The following is a 25588-nucleotide window of genomic DNA, read 5'->3' as shown; positions in this document are numbered from 1 at the left end:
ACCTTCTCAATGGCCATACCTACTGAAGATACAGAAAAGAAAATTTCCCCCACCAAAATCAAGGGAAGTGCCATTAAGTGATTCAACAAATAGAGATGTATCAATGGAAATGGCAGTGAAGAAGATGCCTTACCATCTCATTTACGGCTACTCTTTCTGGAAGAATTGGTTCTTTCTCTTTGATTTGCAACTGAAATTCCCTATATGTATTGCCTTCTATTATTATAGAGGTTCTTAACCTTATGGTGTCTTGAAATTTTCTCAGAATCCCATTTTTAAATGGATAAAACAAAATACAGAGAATTTCAAAGGGAACCAATTATACTGACATACTCTAATCAAAATATTTTATAAAACAAATTCATAGATGTCATATCAAGAACTCTAGTCCTAATGTAAGCTTCTTCAGAGAAGGGACTATCTTGCTATTATATTTATATCTTCAGTGTTTACCACATAGTTTTGCACATAGTAAATACTTGTTAAATACTTTTTCATTCATTCACTTATTTATTCATTCATTATCTGTATCTCATCACAATTTACCTCTTCTCTCATCTTCCAGGTTACTGTTCTCCACTAATATATATTACGATTCCTAAAGATGCCCAACACTCAAAGGAAAGACTCTCCTTCTGGGAATTTTAGGCATTGTAAGACTCTAGCTACCAATTAGGAGTGCCTCAGTTACCAGAAAATGAGGACAAAAACGAGGACAATAATTTCTGTCCTACTTATCACAGACCTATTGTAAGCTTCCAATAAGATAATAGATTTTTTTATAAAATAATAGACTTTTTAAGCTGGTAGGGCCCTTAGAGCCTACCTTGTCTAGTCCCCACATTTTACAGATGACAAAATTAAAACCCACAGCTAATAAATAGCACAACTGGGATATAAACACAGGTCTTACAAAAGTATATCCATTTCTCCTTCCAAAATCATACTGACTCCAAAAATGCCTTAAAAACTATAAAACACTACATGAAATGATATGATGATGGTGATGATGATGATTTTTTCATTATTATTATATAGATATAAGGGGTAATTACAACTATTCACTTAGCTCCACTAGCTAGTAAACAATTTCTCCCTTGGCTGATGTGAGGGACAGGCAAAGGGGAAATAATACTTCAAGATTGTTTCCTTAACCTTTTCTTCACATTATTCTGTAATGCGAATCAGTGCTGACCTGACCTACTTCAAAGGTAGGTAGCACAGATTAACTAATGTTTGGAAACGGCACTGGAGATGTTGACCTCTGAAACTTCCCATCCATGATCAGGACCTGCAGCTGTGAACTTTTCATTGCCAAGGTCACTTCCTCACCACAGATTTCTGGTGGGGAGAACTCTGAGCAATTTAGATGCCGTTCATTTAAATCATAGAATCATTGACTTAGGGTGTTAGAGATAAGCTAGTGCACCCTAGCCCTGATACTTGAGGGTCCTCATCTCCAGAATTGAGTACCTACTCTCTACACTTGAGCTGAGAGGAGTCTCTGCCTCCAAGAAGAGAGGAATGTATTATCTCTCAAAGCAAAGAGATATAATATTTTGATATCCTAATAAATTAGTGTTTACATGTCAGAATTAAAGTATCTATCATATGCATGTGTTGAGCCTATGTACATAGATACACAGATGTGTATGCATAAATAGTTTGATAGCTTGACCTGAATTGTTTCACTTTTCTGCTTTTATCATTTAAAAAAAGAGATCCCCATCATATTTTGATATGTTCTTACTGTCTCTAACATTCAAACACTCCTGTGAATTTATACTAGCTTTAAGATACTTGTTACTATAATGCTGGGTCATCTCTAGTCGTCCTGATGAATATCTGGTCACTGGATTCAGATGGCTCTGGAGGAGAAGTGAGGCTGGTGACCTGCACAGCCCTCCCTCACTCAAGACAAAGTTAAGTGCAAGTCATGTCATTATTTCTCTGATGGTGTGGTCTTGTTCGGCAATGAAGGACAAACACACACACACACACACACACACACACTATAATGCTAATGGTTTATGTGGCATATTTACTTGCTGTAGAAGTCTCATATCTCTCATATGGGCAGGTGGTCATCTACTCAATTTCTGGACAGGTTTATAAACTTCAACTTGCCCTCACCCTGGAAAGTATAGGTTCCCAGATATAGACCATCAACATATGTTTACATTCAATTTCTCCCAGGGTCCTCAAAGTAAACACAAGGGTGTTGAGGAGGAATATACTCTACATTCCAGCTTTTGGGTCCTCATCAATGAATTTCTATTTCCGCAACCAGATACTCATGAAAATTATTACAGATTATTATTATATGTAGATCTACAATGTTATAGATCTATATGTAGTATAGATTCTTACTATATTATTATATTATACATTATATAAGATGGCTTGAGTCTTTTTCCCTTTCCCTTTCCCTCTTCCTCTCCCTCTCTGTCTCTCTCAGGTAATAAAAAGTATCTCAAAAACAAAATTCTTGCCCACCCCTACCCACCCAAATGCTGAAATCTGCATCATTAGTCACATCAATTGTCTTCAATTCTTTCTTCCCTACACTCTAACCCATATCCAATCGATGACCAAATCTTATCAATTTTACTTTCATTCAATTTCATGCATTTACTCCCTTGTCTCTACTTACATGGCTACTATTCTAGTTCAAGCTCCTATAGCCTCTGGCTTAGGCAATGAATAGCCTTATGATTATCTCTGTGTTTCTATTTTCTCTCCTTTCCAATACATTGTCTATACAACTGACAAATTAACATTCATAAAACACAATTCTCAGCATGTCACTACCCTGCTCAAGATCTTTCAGTGGCTCTCTGTTGCATATAGAACAGAAGAAAAACTCTTGCCCTCCACAGTTAAAACACTGTACAATCTGGCTCCAGTTTACCTTTCCAGACTTATTTCACATTACTGTTACTCATACCCCTATGTTCTTGCCAACTAGGCAAACTTCATGCTACAGCATCAGCTTTTCACCTTCCTTTGCACAGGCCACTCCACATTCAGGAGATGTATTCCTTTATCAACTATGCTTCTAGAATCTTCAGCTTTCTTCAAGGCTCCCCCAACATAAGAAACTTTTCCTGATTCCCTCCCTCAGTAGCATTCTCATCTTCTTCAGATGTTTTTCATTTTTATTTTCTTTGTAAATATCATATTCCCTCAATAAAATGTAAACTCCTCGAAGGCAGGATTCTAGGGACATAATGAAGTCACTAGGGGCTTATCCCTGAGTCCTTCCTAGAATTAGCATTTACTAAATGCTTTAAAATTGAAACATCATCATGGCCTCTTTTTACTACTGGCAATTATTAATGTTTAAGACTACTTCAGGAATTCTTAACCTGGGGTCTGTGAACTTATTTATTTAATGTTTTGATTAGCATATTTCAATATAACTTTATGTATATGGGTACATGTCCACTTATCCACACATATACACATGCATGTATATTCAAACATTTATATGTAGACAAATGCATTAAAAATTATCATGAGAAGGGGCCCAAAAGTTTTACCAGATTGCTAAAGGGGCCTGTGAAACAAACAACAAAAAACGGTTAAGAACACTTGATCTTAATTCATTAATTTAGAAGCCAAAGATTCCTCTGAATCTCATTAAACTATGATGAGAAGGGTATAGATCCTATTTAGAAGATTTATTAAGGCAATAAACCATATGACAAAATCCAAAATCACACAAAGGACTTAGCTGCCTTACAGCTTGATTATCTTTCCTCCACCCATTCAGCCTATATTCATTAAGTCTCTAGTGTTTAAGACTTTGTGTGAGGCACTGGACTAGATAAGAATTCACAGTAGTCATAGAACTCACTCTGTAAAAGAGATCAGATGCAAATATAGATAACTGTGACAATACATAGAACCTTTCCTTGATTGAAATTGAAAGGTTGCTTCAAAATTTACAACCAGCCTCCAGCTTCTAAATAGGTTATTGCTTCCTGCAAAGGTTACAAGGCTTAATCATGCATGCTTAAATACACCACAGAGCTATCATTTTTCACTTCCCAAGAAGAGTTGGCATTATTTTGCATTGGATCTGTTGTGTCAAAATGATTTGCACATGTGTCACCTGGACACAACCTTGAGTTTGCATAATCTAACTGAGTAAATAACTTAATGGGGCCTGAAATTTGCCAACCTCACAAAAAGTGAAAGGAAAATGACCTATCAGCAAAGCAGAAATCTGATGTTGGAAAAGTCATCCACTCTCTTTCCCTACTAAGATAAATTCCTCTTCTAATTCTTATGTCCTGAAATTAATCTAGCTTTAAATTTCTATTCAATTGCCTCCTTTGGGTCATTAAGTCAGCCTGGCCAATGTTTAAAAAAAAATCACATGGCCTGCCAACATCTTCTACTCAGTGTGCTATTCCAAGGCAGAATGAGCATCCTGGAGGCAGACCAAAAGACCTAATTTTGAATTTCTGATATTGACTAGTTTTGTGAAGGTACTAGTCTCCTCTTCTGAAAACACTAAGCCCTCCCTCCCTTTTAGGACTGTTGGGAGGAATAAGGGAGATAAATGACTTCCTTTTCTGAAAGGTTAGCTAGGCTGGTAAATCAAGAGAATGTGGTAGTTGGTCTATATTTCAACAAAACATTTGACAAAGTCTGCCACATTATGTTGTGAAAACAGGGAGTGAGTGATACAGTCTCAATGATGGCACAGCTAGGTAGAAGTAGGAGTGGATAACGAGACCCAAAAAGTTCATCAAGGGATTGATGTCAACTTTGGAGTAGGTCTTTAATCTGATCCTTTGACAAGGACTCAATCCCAGGGATTAGTCTTTCATCATGTGATCTTTCATAATTTTTTTGTCAATAACTTGAATAAAGGAATAGATAGTAAGTTAAATTTGGAGGTGACATGAAATTAGGATAGATAGTTAATACACTAGATGGCAAAGACAAGATCCAAAGAGATAGTGATATATTATAACTTTTGGATGAGTGTAATAAAATTATATTTAATAGGGGTTAACTTCAGTACCTGATGACTAAAATGTGGCTAATTAGCAGTTTGGGGAATTTTAGTGGACCTTAAGCTCAACATTAACCAACCATGTTGCATGGCAGCCAAAAAAAGCTAGTGTAATCTTGGGCAGCATTAAGAGATGACTAGGATCCTGAACAAGGCAGGAGCTGGTAATGGGGATATTCTCTTCCTAAACTCTATCATGTTCCCACATATTTCAATCCACTATATTGGCAGATACTTACATTTACCTTGTTGAACATGGGGTTCTCTGGTGCCCCTCTTGGCCATATACATATATATATATACAGAGAGAGAGAGAGAGAGAGAGAGAGAGAGAGAGAGAGAGAGAGAGAGAGAGAGAGAGAGAGAGAGAGAGAGACAAAAGCAGACATGACACAGGAACATCATTCCATATTGGTTCTGGAAAACTATATCTTATTCAAAAAGAATACAATACATAAAAACTCACTAACTTCTAGCTGATATTTACCATTTCCTGCATTTATGAATGCAGGCAACAAATCTTAAGAAGGGGTACATATGCTTCACCAGATTGTCAAAAGCATCTATGAAGCAAAAAGAACCCCTGCCTTAGAGCATAGCACAGTGCCAAGCATGCAGCTGGTGCTTAGTAATTGCTTGTTGAGTTGAACTGGATAGCTCCAAGAGGGGAAGGATGTATTCCAGACTGATAAGCTTGTAACCCATTGATATAAAAAGATTGCTGTTATTATTCTAACTGGGGTTCGGATTTCCCTAAATTGCTAGTCCTAATTAAATGAAGTCTTACAATATAGTGCCACAGTGATAAACAAATAAATCCTCTGGACACAAAGCTTGTTTCAATAAAAGCAATCCAGCTATCACAGATCAGGAATAAAGCTTTTGAGGCACAGTCAATAGAATTGGATGGAAAAACTCTCCCGGGGCAAGAGAAAATGGTCCAAGTCATAAGCATAGACACTAATGCAAATAGAAAGCCAAGTCCGGCCATAATTTTCTGAGAAACCAAATCCAAAGTGCCAGGTGGGAGGTGAGAGATATAGTTTACGGCAATGGTTCCAAAGTTGGCAACTCAACAGAGTCTGCCAGGGCAAATATACCACAAAAGGGAAAGGAAGGAATTGGCAAGATACCCATTTTCTTCATGCCACTTTCTCTCTTTTTCTCATCTGTAAAATAAGGGAGTTAGAAAAGATGATCTCAAAGGCTCCTTCTGAGTCTATGAAGTGCTGTCTCTTCCCCACACTGGCCACATATGACTGACAGAGTTATTGTTTTTGTTGTAAGGCAGTGTGGTGTAATAGAATCATAGGAATTTGAACCAAAAGGGACCCTTGAGATCATTTTTTCTATTCTCTCTAATTTTAAAGACAAAGAACTGAGACAAAGTGGTTAAGTGACTACGGTAGGAACACCAGCTGTTTTGATATAGACTGGGACAATTTCCCTTTAAGAAGACAGGGAGGCTAAGAGGAAGGGCACTGGAGCTTTAATTATTGGTTTAGCTTTCTCTGCTTCCCTGAGGCCTAAAAGTTCTGGTCTATGGAGAACTGAATTCAAAATAGGGGAATTCTTGACCAAATGGTGCCAATTTAATCTTATCACAATTAAAATTGTTTTTATCACAATTTATGGTCCACAAGTACCTTATCTCATTTGAATATCCAGACTGAGTTATTGGATTTGCCTGAGTTTGGCCTGGCCCAGTATAGAAGAAATACTCATGATCACACAAGCAGAATCATTAAATCATAAAGGTGTAGAACTTTAAGAAATTTTAGAGATAATCTAATTTCAGGGTCTTAGTCTGGGGTTCATAGATTTCCGTTGTTGATGGATGTATTTTAGGGGATCTAGGAACTTGGATATAGAAAAAATTTACAACTTTATTTTTACTAACTTCTAACTGAAATTTATCATATTCTTTATTAAAAAATATTATTCTAAGAAGGCATCGTAGTAATAGAAATAGTAGTAATAATGGTAATAATAGTAGTAGTCATAGTGTGTGTGTTAGTCCTTTGTTGCCGAAGAAGACCATGCCATCAGAGAAATGATGACATGATTTGCACTTGACTTTGTTTTGAGTGAGGGAGGGCTGTGCAGGTCACCAGCCTCACTTCTCCTCCAGAGCCATCTGAATCCAGTGACCAGATATTCATCAGAATGACTGGAGATGACCCAGGATGAGGCGCAGTTAGGGTTAAGTGACTTGCCCAAGGTCACACAGCTAGTGAGTGTCAAGTGTCTGAGGTGAGACTCGAACTCAGGTCCTCCTGACTCCTGCACTGGTGCTCTATCCACTGCATCACCAATAACAATAACAATTACTAGAATTTATATATTACTTTAAGTTTTACAAAGCATATTACACAAATTAACTCATTTGACACTCACAATAACCCTGTGTGACGTTAATGTAAGGTTAATGGTGAGTGAGTGGAAGAATTAAAGATTTTCCCCAGTGCATTAATAGACCTTAGGTGAAGTCCATTAATGGAAACTTGATTAGGGGAGACTTCTTTTGTAGGAAGGCCCACACCTTTTGTTTCTTATGAGGAAGTACCACAGAATTACAGAAGCCTAAACCTGTAAGGTATCTCAGAGTACAATTAAATCCAAGGCTGGAGAACCTGTGGCCTCAAGGCCGCATGTGGCCCTCTAGTTCTCAAGTGGGGCCCTTTGACCAAAACTTAACAGAACAAATCATTGTAATAAGAGGATTTGTTCTATAAAACTTGGACTCAATCAAAAGGCCACACCCAAGGACCTAGAAGGTCACATTCTGAATTAAATTACCGTTAATCTCTACCAGCCTGAGAATCTCTTATAAACCATCCCCAACAACTGGTCATCATCTGGCCATCTTTACAACTCTTACTTCTCCTTGTTCTGTCCTCATTGATTGAGAAGAATATACCTTCTTCTGAAGAGTTACTTGAAGGTGCTTTTAATGTTCTTCCTATGCATTTTCTTTCCAAAACTATTTATTTCCAGTTCCTTCAATTAATCATAATATGGCATGGTCTCTAGTCCTTTACTGTCTTGGTCACTGGCCACCAGATAAGTCTAGCATAACAATATCCTTCCTAAAATGTGACTCCTAGACCTACATATAGGGCTCTAAATAGATGAGATGAGGACAGAAAAAAATGGATTTCTAACTTCCCATGCCCTGAACACAATTCCTCTCAAAGAAGCCTAAGTTAGCTTCGTTTTCTGGATTCAGTCTCCCACTGCTGACTCCTACTGAGATTGAGATCCACTAAAATTTCCAGATCTTTCTCTGTAGGCTTTTTGACAATAATGTTTTGCCACATTTTCCAATATAGTAATATCTACAAATCCAGCTTATCTTGTCTTCTCTTTCATTCCTGGTAATAATGAGGTCTCATCTCACTATGCTGTCTCATACATATTAGTCTTTTTCAACTGAATCTGCCGCAATTTATCATGATTCACTGCCTTGTGGCCTTTCAGCCAATATCAATTCACTTGCCTAATCTTCTGCATCTGGCTGTCCAGCTGCCTGGGGGAAGGAAGGAACATTAAATTACTATTGCTCCACTCTAAGTACCCAAAGGAGAGATGGGTAGGTTTCATCCTACCCATTTTCTCCCTTTAGCAAAAATCTTACAGAATACAAATAATAGTTGTTGTGAGGTTTTTTTGGGGGGGGGGAGGGTAGCAATCCCCAAACCACTTCATACATTCTCTACAATCTGGTTTCAACTGACTTTTCCTGCTTTATGTTATGTCAGTAATAGTGTTTTATTCTATGTTCCAGATAATATGAATCATTCAACATCTCCTGTGAGCAATGTATTTTTTCCCCTCTGCTTAGAAGGTCCTCTACCTCCCCAATTCCCATTCCCATGCCACCTCATCTCTTCTATTTAAGTTCCTATTCACCCAGGATCCTAATTCTAGAGCAACAAGGGACTTAGGAGGCATCTGGTCCAAATCTCTCATTTTACAAATAATAAAACTGGGGAAGTCAAATGACTTGCCAAGGCAATGTCAGAGATGTGAATTAAATTCATGACCTCGGATCCAAGTCAAAGTCAGTCTTCCTTAAAGGTTAAGTCCAAATACCAGATCTTTCTTTAAACATTACCTGAATCCTTCCCTCTCAGATGTGACATTTTCTTCTTATGACCTCACAATTTTATATTATAGCCCTTGGCATACATGCAAGTTTATAAGCCCCTTGAGGGTAGAGACTATCCCACTTCTTCATCTTACAATGTGCTTTATAAACCTTAAAGAGATAGGGACTGGAGAAGGATTAGATCTGAATTTTTATTAGTATAAGGAACCATGTTCTTTATATGTGAACATGAAGCAAAATTCACTTGTATATACATCTAGCCTTGGGATATTTTCCTTAGGGAGCTCATTTAGGGCCTTACAAATTCTTTTTCTAAGATAGGGTTATGTAAGAATCCTATTTCCTTGTCTGTTAATCTCAGCAATTTAAATATTTTAAAATGTTTAATTGTTTTAAATTTAATTTTTAAAAATTTTAAAATTTAAATTAAAAAAATAAAATTAATTTCTTTAAAAATTTAAATTTAAATTCTTTTCAAATTCTAAAGTTATTTTTATTTATTTCATTAGATATTTCCCAATTTCATGTAAAAAATGACAACTTAAAAAATTTCAGTTCCAAAATCTCTCCCTTCCTCCTCCCTCAGAAAGCAAGCAATTTGATATTGATTATACATGTGAGGTCATGCAAATCCTATGTCCATATCAGCCATGGTGCAAAAGCAAATATAAAATAAAACAAGAAAAATAAAGAAAGTAAAAATCAGCACCAGAGTTGATCAGTTCTTTCTCTGGAGGAAGACAGCATTTTTCATCTTGGGTCCTTTGGAATTGTCTTGGATCACTATCTTGATCAGCTAAGTCTTTCAGAGACTACAGCACTAAAAACATCACTATAATATTGCTGCTATTGTGTACAATGTTCTCCTGGTTTTGCTCACTTCACTGTGCATCTGTACATCAGTTTTGTTTTGTTTTCTGAAACCATCCTTATTGGCATTTCTTAAAGCACAGTAGTATTCTATCACAATCACCTATCACACCTTGCTCAGCCATTGCCCAATACAAACTTCCTTCTTTATATGGCATAATTTCCAATTTGTTGCTGGTACAGCTAGAACCTTTTCTCTTTTCTTTGATTTCTTTGAGAAATAGATCTAGTAGTGGTATTGCTGGATTAAAGAGCATGTACAGTTTTATAATCTTTAGGTCTCATTTCAAATTGTTCTCCAGTATACTTGGAGCAGTTCACAATTCCACCAACAATGCATTAGTGTCCCAATTTTTCCACATCCCTTTCATTATTTGTCATTTTCCTTCTCTGTCATGTTAGCCAATCTGATAGGTGTGAGGTACTAACACAGAACTATTTAAATTTGCTTTTTTTCTGATTAAGTGATTTAGAGCATTTTTTAACATGACTATTCAGAGCTTTGATTCCTTCTTGAAACTTCTTGTTCGTATCCTTTCATCATTCATTAACTGGGGAATAATTCTTATTTTTATAAATTTGGCTCATTTTCCATAAACTTGAGAAATTAGGCTTTTCTCAGAGAAACTTTCTGTAAAAATTTTTTCACCAGCTTCATGTTTTCCTTCTAATTTTGCCTATACTAGTTTTGTTTGTGCAAAAGATTTTATATTTCATGAAATCAAAATTATATATTTTATTATTAAATTTATTATATTTTATTCCCTTCTATATCTTGTTTGGTCATAAACTCTTCCCTTATCCATAGTTCTGACAGATATATTTTCCCATGCCCTCCCAAATTTTTTTATGATGTCAGCCTTTATGTCTAAATCATTTGTCTACTTTGTTCTTAACTTGGTATACAGTGTGAAATGCTACTCTATGCCTAGTTTTTGCCATTTTGCTTTCAAGTTTTCCCAGTAATTTTTGTCAAATGTTGAATTTTTCTCCCAAAATACTTGATCTTTGGGTTGATCAAACATTAGATTAATTCAGTCATTTACAGCTATGTATTGTGAACCTAATTTGTTCCACTGATCCACCATTCTATTTCTCAGCCAGTACCAGACTATTTTGATCATTACTGCTTTGTAATATAATTTGAAATCTGGAGCTATTTTCACATTTTTTTCACTGATTCCCTTGATGTTATTACCCTCTTGTTCTTTCAGATAAATTTTGTTATTACTTTTTCTTGCTCTATAAAATAATTCTTTGGTAGTTTGATTGGTATGGTATTGAATAAGTAAGTTAACTTAGGTAGAATTATAATTTTTGTTATATTTGTCCAGCCTACTCATAAGCAAGTAATATTTCTCCAATTGTTTAGATATGCTTTTATGTATGTAAAAATGCTTTGTACACATGTGTATATTATTCCTGGGTTTGTCTTGGCAGGTAACCCCCAAGTATTTTATATTGTCTGCAGTTATTTTAAATGGAATTTTTCTTTCTATCTCTTCCTGTTGCATTTTGTTGGTAGAATGTAGAAATGCTCACAAATTATGTGGATTTATTTTAAATCCTGCAATTTAGCTGAAGCTGTTAACTGTTTCAACTATTTTTAATTGATTCTCTGGGGCAAACAGTAGTGGTTTTGTTTCTTCATTGTGTATTTTATCCCTTCTTTTTTCTTGTCGTATTATAAGCTATAGCTGACATGTCTAGGATTATATTGAAAAGCGGTGAAAAAAGACATCTTTCCTTCACTCCTGTCTACCCTTGAACCATGAACCACAAATGGGAATAGAAAATGGAGTCACTAAATAGCATCTGGTCCTTCATCTAGTACTGCACAGGGTACCCTGTAATCTCTTTCTGACCAGTTGCTAAGTCCATTAACTATCTCTGGCTTGAGAGCTTCCAAAGCTGCTGCTGCTTCAGCTGCCAGCACCTAGTCCCACCACTGATGTTTCATCCATGTGGGCTCCAGGCCAACTTCCCTTTATGTTATCTCGGGTTGGAAAAACATCTCACTCTGACTTTTTGTTGACTCTACTATTCTAGAATTCAGTTGGAGGCATTACTTTAGAGTTGTTTGCAGGGTTTATATTACTTTAAATTTGTTTGTTGGGAGAGCTCAGATGAGTGCTTTCTCTACTCCACTATCTTGGTGCTGCCCCCAGAAGTCAGAAATATATATATCTCTATATCTCTACATATCTATATCTATCTATCTATCTATCTATCTATCTATCTATCTATCTATCTACACATATATACACACATACATGCATATGTGTATGTGTATATACATATATATTTAAAATATGCATCTATTTCATTTATATTGTCATTTTCATTGGCATATAGTTGGATAAAATAGCTCCTAATAATTTCTTTAATTTTATCTTCATTGTTTGTGATTCCACTGTTTTCATTTTGGATCTAGGCAATTTGTTTTTTTTTCTTTTATTAAAAAAATAAAATTTGTCAATGATTCCATCACAATCTTAATTTTCATTAGAGAGATCTTTTGTGTGTGTGTGCTTAAGCATAACAAAGCCTGTTTTAATCTCTAGAAGTTCTGTGTTGTGGTTGAGTTATTTGCAACAGTTACCTATAAAATAAACTTCAGTGGGAATCTTTTTCCTGTAACAAAGGTATAGAAGTAAAAGTCTCCTTAAAGCTATTATTCATGGAGGTGGATCCAAGATGGTGGAGTAGAAGCAGAGAACTGCTACAGCTCTCTCCCAAACCCCTCAAAAAACCTGTAAAAACGACTCTAAACAAATTCTAGAGCAGCAGAAGTCACAAAATGAAAGAACAAAGCAAATTTCCAGCCCAAGACAATCTGGAAGGTTAAAGTAAAGGGCTATCACACCAGACTGGGAGTGGAGTACAGTTCACTGTATGGTGGCAGACAGAGCTGGAGCAGGCCTTTAAGGGACCGAATGGCTGGCACCTGCTGCAGTTTCCAGACTTTTCAACCCACAAATGCCAAAGACACCTTTGAAGATCAGTGGGAAGGGTCACTTACCTAGCTGAGAGGGGAGTTTGGTCTGGCCCCAGCCCTACCCCCAGCTCCAGTCCCAGCCCCAGGGCAGCAATAGTCAAAGCTGAAGCAGAGACTGCATCTGGAGACCTCCACTTAACAAAGATCTCAAAAGTGAAGTAATTGGCTGGGCAGCTGTCTCTGGAGCCCTTCACATAACAGAGTTCAAAAGTCAAGTAATTGACTGGGAAAATGAACAAACAGAGAAAAAGAAACAGACTATAAATCCTTACCTTCTTGGTGAAGAGGTATCTCTTATGTCATTGGTGATGAGGAAGATCAAAATATACAGCCAGAAGAAGACAATAAAGCCAAAGCTCCTGCATCCAAAGCCTCCAAGAAAAATATGAATTGGTCATGGAAGAACTCAAAAATGATTTTGAAAATCAAGTAAGAGAAGTAGAGGAAAAAGTGGGAAGAGAAATGAGAGTGATGCAAGAAAATTATGAAAAATGAGTTAACACCTTGCTAAAGAAAACCCTCCAAAAATGCTGAAGAACAAAACAGCTTTAAAATTAGACTAAGCCACATGGCAAAAGAAATCCAAAAAGCCCATGAGGAGAAGAATGCCTTAAAAAGCAGAATTGGACAAATGGAAAAGGAGGTCCAAAGCTCACTGAGGAAAATAATTCCTTAAAAATTAGTATGGAACAAATGGAAGCTAATGACTTTAGGAGAAATCAAGAAACTATAAAACAAAACCAAAAGAATGAAAAAATAAAAGACAATGTAAAGTATCTCAGTGGAAAAACAACTAACATGGAAAATGTATCCAGGAAAGATAATTTAAAAATTATTGGGCTACCTGAAAGCCATGATCAGAAAAAAAGCCTAGACATCATCTTTCAAGAAATTATCAAGGAAAACTGCCCTGATATTGTATAACCAGTGGGTAAAACAGAAATGGAAAGAATCCACTGATCACCTCCTGAAAGAGATATCAAAAAGAAAAGTTCTAAGAATATTGTAGCCAAATTTCAGAGTTCTTAGGTCAAGGAGAAAATATTACAAGCATCCAGAAAGAAATATTATAAGTATTATGGAAACATAATCAGGATAACCCAGGATTTAGCAGCTAAGGGATCAGAGGGCTTGGAATATGATATTCCAGAGGTCAAAGGAGATAGGATTAAAACCAAGAATCACCTACCCATCAAAACTGAATATATTTCTTCAGGGGAAAAAATGGAACTTCAATGAAATAGAGGAATTCCAAGCATTCTTGTTGAAAAGACCCAGAGCCAAATAGAAAATTTGATTTTCAAATACAAGAATTAAGAGAAACATGAAAAGGTAAACAGGAAAGAGAAACAATATGGGACTTATTAAAGTTGAACTGTTTACATTCCTACATGAAAATATGATATTTGTAACTCATTAGACTTTTCTCAGTATTAGGAGAGTTGGAGGGAATATGTACATATATAAACATATATATATATATATACATATTCCCTCCTTTAAATATATATAATATATATATGTATATATATATTCCCTCCAACTCTCCTACAGTGTATGTATGTATGTATATAAGCATGTGTGTATGTATATATGTGTGTATGTGTATGCATGTATACATATATGTGTGTGTATATGTATATGCATGTATGAGGGAGAGAGATCAAGAAAGGAAGGGAGGGAGGGAGGGAGAGGGCACAGGGTGAGCTGAATTTGAAGGAATGATACCTAAAAAAAGAAAATTAACTGTTGAGAGGAATATACTAGGAGAAAGAGAAAGGGAGAGGTAGATCTTCTCATATAAATGAGACAAGAAAGAACTTCTACAATGAATGGGAAGAAAGGGAAGATGAGAGAGAATAAGTGAGACTTCCTTTCATCAGATTTGGCTTCAAGAGGGAATAACATACACATTCAGTTGGGTATAGAAGTTTATCATACCCTACATGAAAGTGGGGGGGAAGGGGATAAAAGAGGGGGATAATAGAAGGGATGGCAGATTGAGCTAAGGGGTAATTGGAAGCAAACACTTTGGTAGAGGGATAGGTCAAAGGAGAGAACTGAATAAATGGAGGGCAGAGACAGGATAGAGGGAAATATAGTTAGTCTTTCACAACATGACTGTCATGGAAGTGTTTTGAATGACTACACTACACATGTATAACCCATATCGCATTGCTTGCCTTCTCAATGAGGGTGGATGGGGATGGGAGAAGGGAGAGAATGTGGAACTCTAAGCTTTACCAATGAATGTTAATAATTGTTTTTGCATGCAACTAGGAAGTAAGATGCATCGGCAATGGGGTAGAGAAATCCGCCTTAGTCTACAGAAAAATAGAAGGGAAGGGGATAAGGGAGAGGGGTGATAGAAGGGAGCGCAGATTGGAGGAAAGGGTAATCAGAATACACACTGTCCTTGGTTGAGGATAGGGGGAAGATGAGGATAAAATTTGATTCAAATTTTGTGGAAGTCAATGTTGAAAACTGAAAATAAATAAATTTTTACAAAGAATAAAGAAATATTATTCACACAATTAAGGTGAACATAATATGGAAAAAAGGCAGCCTACTACCTAAAAAACTCCAGTGACTTATTAACTCTAGGATACAATAGTAAGTTCTCTCTCTGTTTTATATGAAAATCTCTTTCCCACTCATCCTCCTCCTATAATGTTAGTTTTTATACACCTTACGTATTTCCTGAAACTCTGAGGTCCAGGTCTTCTTGCAATTCACACATGATGTTCTATGTCCAATCTCCATGCCTTAGCACTGACTGTTTCACCTGCTTGGAATGCATTCCTTCCTCACTTCTACCCCTTGGAATCCCTGGATTCCTTCAAAATTCAGCTCAAGTGGCTACCTTCTGAAAGAGACTTTTCCTATATCCACCCAACCTGTTGCTAATGCCTCTGCCGTATATTTTGTATAATATCCACTTTGTATATCTATTTATGCAAACACTGTCTCCTTCAATACAATATGAGCTCCTTGAGGACAGGAACTATTTTACTTCTTTCTTTGTACCCCTAGAATTCTGCAGACTTCCTGGCACTTGAAAAGCAAACAGAAAATGCTTGCTGATTGATTTGATAGGTAGCCTCTGAAGGTACAGACAAGATAGGGAATAAGTAGGGAGACACGTATGGGGGCCTCAGCATCTAGGAAGACTTTCTGTGGAGGTAAGCCTCAAGCTAGAGTCACTGTCAGAGACACATCCCGGGAGGAGAAAGACTGAGCCCCCTGGTGCCAGAGCTCCTGGATTGACAAGTACCAATCACACTCTAGTATGAACTACCTGGACAGCTCTTAGCCTCAGCCAAGTGACCAGCACAGTTCAAAGTGGGGCACAAGTACTCCCAAATATCCATGGCAGTGCCTCCTTACACCTGCTCCATTCCAGGGTACATTGCAAGAAACTTTTCCCCAGTACTGTAGCTACCCCTCCTCAGGTATCACAACAGCACATTGGTAGGCATTCACTCCCCCATATTCCCCCAACGTACTGATGCGCACACGCACACCTACACGCACACACACACACACACACACACACACACACACACACACACCACATTCACCTCCTTCCACACACACACAGAACTGAAAGGTTAAATTGCTTGCCCAAGGTCATATGGTAAGTATTTGTAAAAAACCTAAATAAATATATTCATAGACCAATCACTTCAATTCTCCTAACCTTAGTTACCTCATCTATAAAACTGGGAGAAAAGCAAAAGTACAAACTTTTTCACAGGGTGAGGGGTGTCTGCTGTGATCAATATTAATGAATAATTCATATTTAAACAAATCAAAACAGAAAGGATTGAAAGAACACTGATGAAATTGTGTACCCTTGAAATAAAGAAGCAGAAATCAGTCATTTTTTACACAAGGACACACACACATATGTGTGTGTGTGTGTGTGTGTGTGTGTGTGTGAGAGAGAGAGAGAGAGAGAGAGAGAGAGAGAGAGAGAGAGAGAGAGAGAGAGAGAGAGAGAGAGAGAGAGAGAGAGAGATGGAAACCTTCTTTATGATTTACAAATATAGTAAAGTTGCTTTCACCCTTCTGGAAAAATAGTTCAGCTGTGTGGTACAAAAATCATTTTAATATGATTGAAATGCCTAAAAACTAAAAGATCAAATACCCAGCAGGGTCAAGTCATTTTTCTTATGTACACAAATTGAGTGCTCTATGTCAAAACACAATCATTTGGACTCTAGAGAAAAGATTGAATTATGGGGTTTCCCTGACTCCAGGCATGAGCCTTTGTAAGTGTTTATTGCAGAACATTCAGAGCCCGTTCATACAGGGTTTATTAAAGTTTCATGATCATGGGCAATGGATAGTAGTAATAATAGCAAGAACTGATTTCAGTGGCATTTGAGGAGGCTCTTTCACAACAGCCCTACCAGGGTGTAAGAAAGATCACAGAGCTGACAATCAGAAGACCTGGGGGGTGAATCTGCTGCTCACCATTGGTTTAGTCTTAAATGAGTCATTTTTCCCTTCCTTTCTTCAACTAAAATGCATTTCATAGCACTCACAATACCTCCTTTCTGGTTGGGGTGGGAGTGTGGATGAGGGGGGGCAAAAGGCAGTTAGCAGAAACTTTTAAGTATCCAATGCATTAATACTTCATGTAATATCTGTCCCTTTTTCCAGTTTCTTTCCACTTAAAAAATTAAATCTTTATATCTTTACAGGATTGTGAGGTCACTTGTATAATGGGAACAGAGTGACTTAGTCGCAGCCTTGGGCTTCAGTCCCCACCTTGCCACTTAAAGGATCCTAGGATTGGAAGCTCCAAGGGATCTTGTTGATCCTCTAATTCAGTCCCATTATTTAACAGAAGAAGAAATGTTGGTCCAGAAAAGGGCAGGGACCCATTCAAGGGCACAGAATTTGTAGTATATATCTCATAGAGCTATTTTTAGACTCAAATGAAATGATGGATACAAAGTGTTACATACATGTGATCTATAATGATCATCACCACTATCATGACTACTGCTGTTGCTGCTACTGACTCTAATATAATTTATATTCTAAACTCATTGAAGACAGGATCCATGTCATATTATTTCCTTTGCACACTTTCTTATAACGCTACTCACCATCCAGGTGACTTTTTGAACAAAGGTTTCCTCCTTTGGTACCCTTTCCTTTTATACACTGTCTCAGTCGTTAGAACATAAGCCCCTTGAGCGCAGAGACTGTCTTTGATTTTTATATTTGGAGATTATCTCTATCTTACCCCATATATTCTGTTTTTACATGGTAGCTTGCACATTTGTCTCCCCCAGTAGACAGTGAATTCCTTGGGAATAGGGATTGGTTTTTTGCCTTTCTTTGTACCCCCAAATTTAGCATAATGTCTGGAACATTGTTATTATTTAGTCATTTCAGTTGTGTCTGACTCTTTATGACCTCGCTTGGGGTTTTCATGGCAAAGGTAATGGAGTGGTTTGCCATTTCTTTCCCCAACTCATTCTGCAGATTAATAAAGTGAGGTAAACAAAGTTAGGTGACTTGCCCAGGGTCACATAGCTAGTAAATATCTGAGGCCAAATATGAACTGAGGAAGATGAGTCTTCCTGACTCTAAGTTCAGCTCTCTAACCACTGAACCACCTTGATATTCCACACATAATGTGTGTGTGTGCATTCTTTGTTGCCAAAGAAGACCATGCCATCAGAGAAATGATGACATGACTTGCACTTCACTTTGTTTTGAGTGAGGGAGAGCTGTGCAGGTCACCAGCCTCACTTCTCCTCCAGAGCCATCTGAATCCAATGACCAGATAGTCATCAGGATGACTGGAGATGACCCAGGATGAGGCAATTGGGGTTAAGTGACTTGCCCAAGGTCACACAGCTAGTGAGTGTCAAGTGTCTGAGGTGAGATTTGAACTCAGGTCCTCCTGACTCCTGCACTGGTGCTCTATTCACTGCACCACCTAGCTGCCCATTCACGCATTATAGGCACTTAATAAATGCTTATTGACTGACTGACTGTGTTTGTATCCCTAGAGCTTAGCATAGTGCTTGGAACATAGCAAATATTTAATAAATGCTTATTCCTTCATTCATTCATCATAAATACATAGCAATACACTTAATGCCCATTATGCAGCTCTCCATTACCCTTTTAGTCACCCACAATGCTGATTCTTTGGAAATGAACACATTCTGGGCTTGACAATCATGCAGCATCACCAAAATAGCATTTTTGATCAGAAGGTGAATTTTTGTACTGGAAAACAGCTTGGCATCATCAAAGGATCACATGATCCGTACCCTATCAATAAACAATATCGATACTAAAAAAATCTCTGAGTTGTGGTTAACATTTATCATCAAAACAGGATGTTTTAGTACAAGAAATATTGTTTTACCCATCCCTAGTTCAATGTTTCTATAAATACTAGGTCCTGTAGTGTTTCATCTTATAATCACTAAAATATATCCACAAACACAGAAATCAATTTAAGATCAGTTCGAACATGTCATCTGTGTTGGGTGTGACTGTACTGATTATGGAGCACACGACAATCTACATAGGCTTGGGCTCCATAAATCGGCTCCTTCTATGTAAATGCCTGACATGTTGTTGGCACTCAATAAATGTTAAATTGTCTTCCCATTCATCAAGTTGTTCATCAAGGATCCCAGGATGAGAGCATACATAATTACTAAGGAAAATAACTCCAGGGGGGCACTTAGAGTAAGGCATATAATGAAAAGACTAGGATAAAATCAACATTCACTCCTCTTTGCTTTCTTGAAATTTAATACCCAGATAACAGCAACAAATATGTAAGCATGAATGAACATACGTCTACATATTTATTTATTGGTAGGTAAATGCATGTAATTGTAGGCGAACATTTTTCCTCTTAAGAGATTTAAAGTTTGGTTTTGTAAATTCTTTGATTATCATCAAAGAATCATAAACTTCCCACATATTGAAGGAACTATAGAATAAAGAATACAAGCTATTAAAACAGAACAAGATGACTTGGGACTACTCAGAACTTACAAAGGCATTACTATAATGGTTCATATAACTCAGACGATAGTCAGAACCTGGAGATGACCCCAATGTAGCAGTCGGGATTTTCTCTTACTTGTTCCCTCTCCATCACCTGGGAAAGCACTGGTCCCTATCCTTTTCCTCAATGGATAGGGCTGTTAATCATGCATTGATTGACCTTTGCAGCCACTAACCACTGCACAATATCTACAATGTCAGCAGCAGCATTTTCAAATAAAAAGAGGAACAATTTATTTATAAAATGCTGGCTTTGAGAAGGAATTTTGAATGTGGGATATATAGAATTTTGGAACCAAAGGGGACTTTAGGGATTATTTATGCCCATCCATTTACTTAAAAGACTAGGAAAACTGGGACTTAGAAAGATAACACAGTGATCTTTCATTTTCTTATACTTTCCAAATATACAATAGACCAAAAGGCAAACTCTGTTTAGAAATATAGTCTTATTGTTCAATTTGACAATAGTAGAACTGAGAATTGAAGATGGATTCTTTGAAAACTGGTGTGTTTTGTGCTTGATCAAATCTCCTGAACATTTCAGAGTTACTATTTATAGGTATTGTTTAGATATTCCCCCATTATTTTACCACAGAAACAAAAACCATTAGGACTGAAAGGATTTTTTGGAGATCACATAGTCCAATCTTCTCATTTTATAAATGAGGAAACTGAGGTTCAGATAAAGGAAGTGATCAGTCCAAAGTTATACCACCTTATCAAAAAACCTAAATTAGTACCCAGATCTCCCCTGATTCCCAGTGCATCATCCTTTCCACTACACTGCACGCCTAAATGAAATCTGACCTGGTACACTTCCATGGGAACAAAACCATTCAAGAAAGAATGGTTGCTTTGAAGTGTCTGGCATTTTGCCTACTTGCCAAGGATTTCCCACGGATGAAATGAAGCAATAAGAAATCCTCAGAAAATCAAGACTAAAGACCTTTGAGTGTCATAGAACAGATGAGAGCGCAGTAGGGAAACAATCCATGGAAACAAGAGCATCCTCACCTAAGCAAAGGAACACAGCACAGCTGCAATGAGTTTAGCTGAGTCAAAATGTTTGTTAGCAGATCCCAAACAAATAATGAACCGTGTCTGACACTTACTGTTTTTTCCTGTCTTCTTTGGTCCTCCGTCATGAGCATTTTTACAAGAGGCTGATGGGGCTAATCTTCGACTTCCAGTCACCTACAAACCCCAAACACACACTTCCATTAATGAGAGAGAGAGAGAGAGAGAGAGAGAGAGAGAGAGAGAGAGAGAGAGAGAGAGAGAGAGAGAGAGAGAGAGAGAGAGAGAGAGAGTGTTCTGGTCTCTAAATGATGACTTCTATTTATTGGACCAACTGTTCATATTTTGGAAAATAGTTTTGAAAGAGGGAAAGGATCTGATACATTTTCTAGTCCAATTGCCTTACTTGACAGAGGTGGACACTGAAGGCCAGATAAGTTAAAGAATTTGTTCATAGTAATATAGGTCTTTAAGCAACTGAAGCAGAATTCAAACCTGTATCCTTTCACTCAAAATCCAGATCTCTTTCACTTCATAATACCACTGTATATAACTTTTTAATATCGCTTTTAACCTAAAGTTCCATTTATCTCTATTAATTTAAACAAAAATAAAAATTAAATGGCAAGGAATTATGATATGAAAGTAAGAGCAATGAAAGATAATGAATTGTTAATAAAAAGTTGGGAAAAATATTTTATAAGAAAAACTTTCATATACATAGTTCCCATCACCTCAGTCAGAGTAATCAAATTACTATTCTAATCACAAATATTGACATGCTCCTCAGAGGGAAAAGAAAAGAGCGCTTACTCACCTCATACAAACAAATACTCAAGCCTTAAGTATTTCAGCACAACAGCATTACTTTTATAATCTATTTAAAGACATTTTGTATCACAATCACCCTAAGAAGTATAATAAAGAAATACACACACACGTGTATATATGTATATGTATATATATGTATGTATGTATGTATATATACATACATATAAATCCCTATTTTACACATGAGGAAACTGAGGCTCAGAAAAGCTACTCAAAGTCACATGGTAGGCAAATGGAGGAGCCAGATATATGACTCCAGAAGTTCAGTTTCAGCGCTCTTCCCCCTACACTACACAACACCTCAATTATTCACAATAATTAATTGTCAAGGAGCTAAATGGTATAGCAGAGGGAGTGTAAGGAGTTGGAGTTAAGTTAAGCCAGAGTTCAAATCCTGCCTCTGGTGATTACTAGCCAAATCCCTTAGCTTCTATGGGACTGATGGGGTGCGCTCCATATATCTAGCAGGGATGGTGTGAGGATTTTGATTTCTATAAAATATGCATTGCAAACATTAAATGCTGTAAAATTGCTATTGATGTTGTTTTGTTTTTAAAGACTAGTCAAGGAGAACTGATACAGATACTATGCAAACTATATTCTCACTTCTGGCCTGGAAATAATAATTTTTTTTTTATGATGTGGACAAACAAATTCTTTCACTTGTCTCTTAATGAATAGCTTTACGCGTCTATGTCATTAAAAGATCCCTCAATAGTGAGGAAATCAGAGATTTCACACCAGGATTTCCACTTGAGCATTTAATGAACAAGCTCCTCCTTCTGTCAGCATGTAAACTGAAACTCCAAGATTAAATGTCACTCTGCCTTTAATTCAGGTTCCTAGGTCTCTGTGATGATACAGAATTCGATTTTCAAAACCCGAGTTTCTGGAAGAGAAAGGAGAGTGGTGGCCTTTTCTGGATTCCAGCTGGGGTTATGTTTAGGTCCTTTCAAATCTATCCAATTAGTGTATAAAAGCCAACTGTGACTTCATAAGATTTTGGGAGATGGGGTTAGCTTTGAGCTTGCCAGTCCAGACAGCAGCGTAATTCACAGAGACAATATAGCTCAGAAGCTGGAGAGAATTTCTCATATATATTGCGAATAGTTAGCTCATCCTTCACGTGGCCGTCTTCTGATTTTCTGATTTTCATTTGTTTTCATGAACAATGGATAATGAACTACTTCTAAAGGTAATGAGTTCCCCATCACTGGAAGGTTTCAAGCAAGGGTTGACTGCATTTGTTAGATTTTTGTAGGGGAGATTCCTGTTTGTGTAAAGGTTGCTTCTGAGATTTCTTCTCACTCTGAGATCCTGTGTCTTCTGTTCCTTCCAGGGGCTTTAGATTCCCTGCAATAGGTTATCATGAGCTCATTTATGAATGGTCACCCCCACCAAGTAGCCAGCTACAAGAATGTCCCTTCCTTCCATGTTGCCAGCACTTCCCTTCCTGACACTGTATGAAATAATGGAAAGACCAATGGGTTCAAACCCAAGCTCTACCAATATTTCTGAGTTTCAGCTTCTTCATTTGGAACATGACAGGGATGAATTCAATGATCTCTCAGGTCCCCTCTAGCTCCCTTATTCTTATGATTTCCTCTTGCCTGAATCCTTCCTTCTTGGCCTGCTGATCACTGGCACTCACCTACCCTCAATATGGTTTATCCAGAATAGGTAGAAGTGCTAGTAGTGGTCAGGGAGGTGAGTTGGTTGAGCCATTAAGATTCCTTCTCCTTTGGGCCATTTCTGATACCATGGCTGCTCCCCTTTCTCAACTCCTCTCAAGACTGCTACAGCATCAAACAGGTAATTAGTGGCAGAGCTAAGATTCGAACTCAGGGTCATTCATTCCAAATCTGGCATTCTTACCAATGTACCCCAATGGATCTCTAAAGTTCCATGCAGTTGCCACATTCTATGATTCTCTAAGTGCCCAAAAGAAGACTTTTCCATGGAGCAGTATAGTTGAAGGACCAGAATTCAAATCCTGGCTCTGCCATTTTTCATTCATGTAACTCTAGGCTAATTACTTAAGTGCAATGGGCCTCAGTTTCCTCATTTGTAAAATGAAGAGGTTGGACTAGATGAATTCAAAGTTTCCATTTTGTTCTAAGTCAATGATCTGGTGAATAGCTCAGTAGATGACATCTCATTAAAACATTCACTTCCTTAGTCTGAGGCAGCCCATTCTGTCACCTAAAATGCTGTATTTCCTTCACTGGCGGCTCAGTTCATTTTGTAGCCAAACTCTTTGTCGGACTTTGAGCACAAACAAAACCTCTTTTGTCCTCCAGGAGTGGGGGGAAATAAGCCAAGTGGAATTTCAGAGGCTGGGTTTTTCATGCTTAAAATTCAGCCAATACTTTGCTATACCCACTCCAAGGATACAACAAAGCTGACTCAACAAAGCAGGCGGCAGTAGCTGTCAGGGCCTTTTTTCCAGCTTTAAGACACAGAGAGGAAAACTGGGGCCTTTCTCTAGAGATGAAGCAAATCTTTTGTAAGGAGGAGGGGAAAACAGCAAGGTTAGTGCCTGGGTGGCAGAGTTTAACTCTGGACTATGCAGTTGCATCTGTCCAGCACCCCAGCAGCAAGGCCATTGGGTCAGTTCAAACAGTTACTTAATTTGGAGATTAACTAGTTAATCAGAAGGAACTGAGACTTTTAAGCCTAGAGAAGGGAAACCACATGAGGCCAGTAAAGAGGGTCTCTACCCTCAAGATTTGAAGAACTCTCAAGGGAAAGAATTACAGAGCAACAGAGATAGAAAGGGTCTCAGAGACATCTAGTACAATTTATTCCTCAAACAAAATTTTGCCCTATGAGATCCCAGCAAGTAGTTATTCAATCCTTCCTAGAACATCTGAAGTGAGAGGGGAGCCATAAGCCACTGAGGCAGCCAAGTCAACTTTTGAATACCTCTGCAGAAAATTGGTAAGACATTTGGCTTCATATCAAGCCAAAATCTGCCTCCTTCTGCAATTTTTACACGGTTCTCCTAATTCTGTCTGCCAGAAGTGAGCAGAACAAGTTTAACCTTTCTTTCACAAGACAGCCCTTTACAAACTTGGAAATAGATATCAAGTCGTCTCTTCCCCAGGATAAATATTCCCAGTTCCTTCAAGCAATCTTCACTTAGCATGATCTTGAGCAATTGTGTCAAATTCAAGTAGAAACAGATCGCTGCAGGCATATATTGGCTTAGAAAACTATAAACTAACATCATCTCTGTTGTATTGTATTTTCATTTATTTTATAAAACATTTCCCTAATACATTTTAATCTAGCTCAGGCCACACTTTGGGGTTTAACATCCCTGATTTTGAGGATCTTCACCACCCTAACTTCCTCTGTGTGCTCTCCAAAATATCACTAACCCTCCTAAAATGTAGCTTTCAGAAGTGAACACAGTGCTCCAGATTTGGTCTGATCAAGGCAGACTGCAATGGTACCTGCTTCAGTCTGATCTCAGCATCATGCTTTTCTTAACATAATCTAAGATCATATTAGCTTTCTATTGACCTTTCTTATTGACCTTGAAAACTGCTAAAACCATCAGACTTTTTTTCAAATAAAATGTTATCTCTCTACATCTCTCCCATCTTATATTAGGAAGTTGAGTTTTTGAACCTAAATGTTCCAATTTATCCTTATTACACTTTTTGTC

At 37.4% G+C, this 25588-nt stretch overlaps 1 protein-coding gene across 1 annotated transcript in view; it reads right to left on the bottom strand.

Moving 5' to 3' along the window:
• Positions 1 to 25588, bottom strand: part of C6H4orf50 (chromosome 6 C4orf50 homolog) — a 156770-nt gene that overhangs the window by 6000 nt on the left and 125182 nt on the right. Inside the window, exon 17 of the mRNA XM_072621421.1 lies at positions 21180 to 21261. Within this exon, the coding sequence (XP_072477522.1) occupies positions 21180 to 21261 (82 nt within the window). The remainder of the gene's footprint in view (positions 1 to 21179; positions 21262 to 25588) is intronic.

Source organism: Notamacropus eugenii, chromosome 6, assembly GCF_028372415.1.
Source record: "Notamacropus eugenii isolate mMacEug1 chromosome 6, mMacEug1.pri_v2, whole genome shotgun sequence".
Taxonomy (NCBI): Eukaryota; Metazoa; Chordata; class Mammalia; order Diprotodontia; family Macropodidae; genus Notamacropus; species Notamacropus eugenii.
This window is presented reverse-complemented; position numbering and strand designations above follow the sequence as displayed.